General features: G+C 37.7%; 1 protein-coding gene across 1 annotated transcript; it reads left to right on the top strand.

Moving 5' to 3' along the window:
- Positions 1-2,212: 2,212 nt before the first annotated feature.
- On the top strand, positions 2,213-7,185 carry LOC106455986 (sialoadhesin-like; the record flags this gene model as incomplete). The annotated part of the gene is made up of 8 exons (XM_013907976.1): positions 2,213-2,349; positions 2,447-2,483; positions 3,102-3,165; positions 3,381-3,764; positions 3,850-4,137; positions 4,211-4,510; positions 6,032-6,409; positions 6,932-7,185. Coding segments are annotated over exons 3-8 (1,656 nt in total), but the record flags the coding sequence as incomplete, so codon positions are not given.
- Positions 7,186-7,187: the final 2 nt, after the last annotated feature.

Genomic DNA, 7,187 nt, shown 5'->3' with positions numbered 1-7,187 from the left:
AAATTTGCACTATAATATATTTTTTCGTTTTTCCTGCAGTATATGAAAATTGGTGTATCTGAAAAATAAAACTATGAAGACACTTAAAATAAATTTCCTTTGGTGGGAAACTAGTTTGTGCAACTTTTTTGTATTTACAGTTTTGAGGGATAAGCCTCTTAAATTTCTCTAACTAGAAATATATGTTAAAAAATCAAAAACGATTTAAAAATTTTTTTGTAGTTTATTGCACTTTTTTGCAATTTATGTAGTTACTATGCACATAATGCAGACATATCATTAAAATTTGGGCTATAATGGTTGTATTGATGTATAGCAACTTGAAATGCTCCAAAAAATGGCTCCACATCATGTAAGAATATACTATAAGCTCTGGCGGACTTGGTTCTATGGTAGGTCTTAAAGGGTTAAAACACAGCGCTGTGCCACTCCAGTGCTGAGTGAGATAGCAGGAGAGACATGATTTCACACCCTCACTGATTGAGGTCTGTCTTTGAGAAAGTTGAGGATCCACTGACACAGTGATGAGCTGAGTCCTAGATCCTTCAACTTGGTGAAAAGATTTAAGGGGATTACTGTGTTGAATGCAGAACTGTAGTCCACAAATAGCATCCTAACATAGTTTCCCCTGCCAGAGACCAAATGGCTCAGTGTGTAGCAGGTGTGTTATGGCATCGTCTGTAGAGTGATTAAGCTGGTATGCGAACTGTAGTGGATCAATGGCGTCAGTGCTACTGGGCACTACTCATTGAGACTGAGTAGACTGGGGTCACCCAGCATTTGGACTCTTCACCCTCCTGCTCTCTGAGAGGCGCTACAGGAGCCTCCTGACTAAGAACACCGGGTACAGCTTCTTCCCTACAGCTGTCAGACTCCTGAACTCTGCCTTCTGACATCTGACCCACATTAAACTCATGGATTGAACATACACACAATGGACAAAAACAAACAAATGGATAACTGTACCCTCATACACACAATAATAACATGGACTGAACCACCACTCACAACCACTAGCACTTTATATAGCTAGTGGTTGTGAGTTATTTATTTATCTCAAAACCTTTTATTTGGCTTTAAAAGGATGTTATTTTCAACCTAGGTTATTGTTTTATTTATTTCAAGTTCTAAGTTTGAGTTCTTTAATCTATTTGAATTAACACTGTGTTATTTTAAATCAAGTTTAGTCCTTTAGGCACAAGATTTAATTTAATTTTGGTCTAGTTCACTTTTGTATTTCAACCATTTCTTATTTTGTTTTAACCCAACAAAATTATTTACATTTCCGTTAACACCATTACAGCCTTAGAATGTAAGGTTGACCACAAATAAATTACAAAAAACAAAAAAATGTAAAAAACTGAAAACAATTCAGCAAAAGGCTGAATAACCCCTTAAACAAACAAACAAAAGAAAAAGAAAAGCTGTCTCTGTGTCCTTTAACTATTAATCCCGGAATTATTCTGAATGGTTATCCGGTGCTTTGAGAGTCCACTGTTCTTTTGCAGAGGTGTATGGATTAATCCTACCAGCTTTTTTTTTTTTCAGCGAAAGAGCACAACATGCAGCAGGGGGCGTTTTTCCTGCTTGGCACAGTTCAATGGGTCCGTTGGTGGCTCACCATCTTGTTTCTTGCTCAGCGAATCAAACTCCGATTCTAGCTCGGCATTTCCCGATCCAAACTTTAATGGCCTACCATAACAACAAAACAATGTGCATAAACATTTGAAAATAACACACGGGTAGCCCTTAAAAAACAGTGGTTTTTTTCTGCATCTTGTGCAGCATGAGCTGTTGGAAATGTGCTATATCAATAAACTTGACCTTGACCTTGATAGAACCCCAGCCAACTCCTCATGAAATCTAACTGTCAAATAAATAGAGGTTCTTTTGACATTTTGACATTTTCAAAAGCAATTTAATTTACAGCTCAATAATAATGTAGTAAATATTGGGATAATAAAGTGGAAAAAAGAAGGTAATGATGTATAACTAGCAAGTTATTACCACTTAATCAGCAAAAAAAGTAATTAAGTAATAGGTAATTATATCAACAATAGCTACAACTGAGCAATATTAAATTGAAATTTATGGATCTTATTCCCATAGAGCTTGAAACTAACAGTGTAAATTTAATGTAATGGGGAAGGCTTTAGGACCTGGAAGATTTAGGGGAGAGTTTAAATCGGAAGTGGTAGTGAGCTCACTTTTTCTCTCTCCCACAAAACACGTAAGCACAATAGTGGCTAGATTTGTGGTGTGCAGAGACGCTAAGAAATTGTTGGAGTGCTAAAATAAAGCAGTAAAGATTCCTTTCATGTCAGGGTCAAGCTCCCATTCAACAGAGAGGTGAGGTATCAAAAATGTTTAAGGTCATGCATCTTTTACTAAAAGAGTATATTAAATTCTAATTGTGTGATGTTCATGATATCCTGTTCTCTTTCAGTATTGTGTAACATCACACTAGCCAAGCTGCATAACAGGTACATAATTCAACCTAAGTTATGACATCGTAGTACAAGCTCCTGTAAAGCATTACTGTAAATCCATGCTGGCATGTAGCCTAAATTGTATGCATTCCTATGCAGGGCGGTCTGCATGTGTGACGAATAGAATTCTATTCTATTCTATAATTTTACTTAGTCCAAGATAATCAGGACATAATCAGATGCGAGATGTAATTTTAATTTATTGAATTTATGTTTGAACTTACAGATGGTTAATTTCCTGGAAAAAAATAAATAAATACTTTAACAATACTAAGTTTCTTCTAGCCTACAAGATTAACTCAACCACAGAATGCTAATGACTTCTCAGGCTACACAGGCATGCAGCAGTTTTGCTAGATTACACAATGTCACCTCAAAACACAGAAAATCTATGAGAAACGTTTGGAACTTTTACTGATTATAGTTTACAACATCATAACATCTATTTTGAAAGGGGAAGTAGAAATCAGAGCCTCACAGCATAAAGTTGGATATGGTTTTCATGCCGTGAAACATGTATATATATGCTTTTCTATGCATCGGGGCACTCAAAGCATTTTATACAATTTGCCTCATTCACCCATTCTTACAGGGTCATTTTATATATTTCAGGAGTCCGATACCATGTACAAAATGTCTGGATTTGGACATGTTATCCTGTGCTACTATATTCTAGGTATGGCAATTTCTAAGAACAGATTAATGGAAGACTTTTTAATCACAGTATAGCATCAAATCTATCTATCTGTCTGTCTGTCTGTCTGTAAATATTGTGATTTTATCTTGTATATTGGATATAGTTTGCATTTAAAATTATAATTTATTTTAAAATGATTATAAATTATTTTAAAATTATAATTTATTTTCATTTTTCTCACAATTCTCTTGCAGGATATATTTGGTGCAGCTCCAGTGCTTGGCAGGTAACAATGCCGAGTAAAATCAAAGGATTGTTGGGTTCCTGTCTTGTTATCCCTTGCAGTTATGATTACTATCAGTATCCACCGAAAAGACCAGATCGTGTAGTGTGGTATCAATATGTGAGCAGAGGATATCCAATAGTATATGACAACTGGAACTGGAATGATGTGTTGAACATATTTAAAGGAAGAACACGTGTATATAGTTCTTCACACCATCGGACATGTAGTCTGTTGATTGACCCAGTGACCTTGGCTGATCACAGTCAGAAGCTTTATCCCTGGGTGGATCCTGAAAATGTTGGATGGAGAACCTACCCTTTCTATGACACAACTGTAACAGTTGAAGTAGTGGGTAGGTAAATCATTTAAGATTTCACTATAAATTGATCACTATGTTGTTATATGATTGTGTAAATCTTCACATTTTATGATTTAAGGCACAGCAGATCCACCGGTTATCGAGATCTTTGGAAACACGGTGGTTGGGCAGTCTGTAACAGTGCAATGCAGTGTTTACCACACTTGTCCCACTTATCCCCCAAGTCTGAGGCTCAACATCCCCCTGCGAAACGAACGTCTAACTCATAGCCGTCTATCTGATGGAAGATCCAAAACTATGGTGACAACCAGTCTGTTCATAGAGAAAGAATATCAAACTGTGGAGTGCTATGTGGAACACCGTGGTGGTCGCTCTGCATCAGCATCCAGAACCTTAACCTCACAATGTATGTAGTGAAAGTAAATTGCATTTTATCCTACAACATCTTTGATATTTAACCATTTTTAATTGTATCCCAGGCTCCATTTCAGGGCTGACTGTCAGCTCTGCATCATATGAATTTCTGGAGGGAGATCCAAATAAAGTAACCTGCACTGTTTCATACACATGCTATCGAAATATTCCAACTCTGACATGGAATTATGGTAATATGCCAGCCTCCTCTGATACTAGCAAGTTATCAGGGGGGGCTCAGTGGAGGACTGTCTCCACACTGACATTTACAGCATCAGCTAATGATGATGGAAGATCGCTGATATGCTATGCACGTTTGGCTGGAGGTGAGACAAAAGAAGCAAGCATCACTCTACGGGTAAAGAGTAAGTACAAATATGTATCTAAATTTAACAGCTAACAATACACCTAAAGCTCTTACAGCATTTATAGGATTGTCCTGCATTTGTTTTCTCTCACAAACTACATCTGCAATAAAAATTATTTTACCTAAGTTTACTACATGCTTTTGAAATGTACTTTAATACTACTACTACTACTACTACTACTAATACTACTACTACTAATAATAATAATAGTAATAGTAATAGTAATAATAATATTTCCAGTGGTACCAGCAGCCATTATCAGCAATTAATCGTTTTTTTTAAACCATTTATGAATATCTGAATACATATTTCAGAAATACCATGACTGACAGAGGGCTTAGACCTGATGCAGAGACGGATTTGTTAGATTTCCAGTGTTAGAGGGAGTAATGTGAAAGTCCTGGCATTGTCAGTAGTAGCAAATAAGCCTGTGTATGCAATGTGCCTGTCACACACGCAGAAAGGACTAGCGCATACTGAAATCACAAGAGTTGGTTGTTTATTTCTTCCACAGTCACCAAGTGCAATATCTACAAGTGCGGGGAACGGGTCCAGGGGTTCCAAGGGTCATGAGGGCAGTTTTAGGAAAACACTCCAACACAAATACTCCTCCTCTCAGCTCGCACCAGGCCGACTCACCCACTCACGACTAACCAGGGGTAGGAAGTCCTCAGGCAGGCAGGTACAATCTAACACAGAGACAAGTGAGTGACATGAGACTAGTTCGCGAAAATTACTTGAAGAGGCTAGAGAATCGGCGGTACACTAACAAGATTTACACAATAATCCAGCGACGAGGCACCTCCAGCCAGCTCCTTAAGTACCGAGCTAGAGTGAGCGCTGATCACAGGAGATTGTTTGCAGGTATGGGAGCCAGGGACGGGAGCCCACAGAGAAATCCGCCCCGGTGGTGCGCTGAGTGCGAGAGGGAAGAGAGAAGGGACAATAGACGCAAAAATACTTGTAGCCAGACTGGGCTAGCCGGGGAGGCACAGGGCCATGACACTGCCATTCAACACATAAGTTATTAAAGAGTTTCCTCAGCAGTGGTGGAAACCAAAACAGAAGTAAAATGACATGGAACATTTAGGGATACAAATACAAATAATGGAGGTTAATATTGTTCTCTGACTTTGGGATGTGTGCACTCAAGTTGTAGTAACAAGATCACAAATGTTTTTCTGTTATCATTCTTCAAATTTGAAAATAGATGTTTTGTTTCAAGTTCATTTAATTTTAAATAGAGTGTAAGCCCTTTTTTAGTGTCAGGCATAAAAGGCTGAGGGTATTGTTGTTGCTCCACAATTGTGGGCACTCAAGTTTGAGAATGCAATAAGTCAAGACTGAAGTCATCTGGTTTAAATTCACAGGACAACTTTTGGAAAATCACCTGAGGTTTTCAAATTTATACCATACCTGCAACATCTAGGAGGCCGGGGGGTAGCACTGGTGGATGCAGATATTTATTTATTTTTTGTTGAGATCCAAAGTGCTTCAAAAGTATCTTCTCTTTTGCAGGAAACATACTGAATCTGGGTTGGTCCTTCACTGCTCCAAGCACCATAACTGGGTTGAAGGGGTCGTGTCTCATCATTCCATGCAAATTCTCCTACAAAAACTCTCAGCCTAATGACCTTGAAGTTATGTGGTACTTGTATCAGGGGAATGGATTTCCAGCTGTATTTAAGCAAGGAGGGAGCGTTATTAGTAAGTTTGATGGTCGAACTAGTTTGATTGGATCAGTGGTTGAGCAGAACTGTAGTCTTAAGATTGAAAGGCTGGAGATGTCACACAACCGTGACCGACTTTATCCATGGATAGATAAGAACACAATTACTTCCTACCACACCAAAGGTCACTCGTTTTATGATGGATCTACTGAACTTATTGTTTCAGGTAAGCATTCATTAATTTCTTCAATTCAACTTTAATTCCATTGATATACATCCAAGTTACTAGAGAAAGTAACCCTTACCATGACAAACTGAGTCCTCTCTGATTTAAAAAAAAAAAAAAAAAAAGTATAATGCCACAATCATAAGGCCTTGTGGCAAAAGCTTCTGTGGTTTGAAAAGAATCTTCATTTTATATTTTCATTATTTATCATTATTTTAGTTTTGCGCATGTATAACTTGAAATTATTTGCCTCTGCATCTAAGTTGTACTAAGAACAAGTTGTACTAAGAGAGTTTTTTTCCAGCACAGTGTTGTCTAAACCCAATAAATGTATTTCAATAACACTTAAAACAACAAAACATTAAGAGAGGCACAAAAAATTATTTGGAGAATTATTTATTTTCAGCTATCTGTATTTTTTTCTTTCCTATCTCTTTTAACTAAGTTTGTTTTATTACAGTTAATAACTTCTGCAAAGTTGCTGTGTTGCTGTAGCTCTCAATTTTTGCTTTGAATTAACAGAACATGCACCAGAACCACAGTTGAGCATTATTGGTATCCTCAGAGTGGGAGAGCAGGGCACTGTGTCCTGCAGTGTGCAGCATACATGTTTCTCTGCTCCCCCAACCTTAACCCTAGAGGGTTTACCTGGAACAAACCAGAACATGGACACTCTGGTATCAGAAGGGATTTGGGAAAGGAAAATAGTTCAAACTTGGACAGTAGAAGAAGAGCACCAGAGTGTAAGTTGTGCTGTTAACTACCCTGCGGGTCAGAG

The sequence above is a fragment of the Pundamilia nyererei genome, unplaced genomic scaffold (genome assembly GCF_000239375.1).
Source record: "Pundamilia nyererei isolate P.nyererei 1_Seehausen unplaced genomic scaffold, PunNye1.0 scaffold00684, whole genome shotgun sequence".
In the NCBI taxonomy this organism is placed as follows: domain Eukaryota; kingdom Metazoa; phylum Chordata; class Actinopteri; order Cichliformes; family Cichlidae; genus Pundamilia; species Pundamilia nyererei.
The sequence above is the reverse complement of the archived record's forward strand: the minus strand, read 5'-3'. Positions and strand labels throughout refer to the sequence as shown.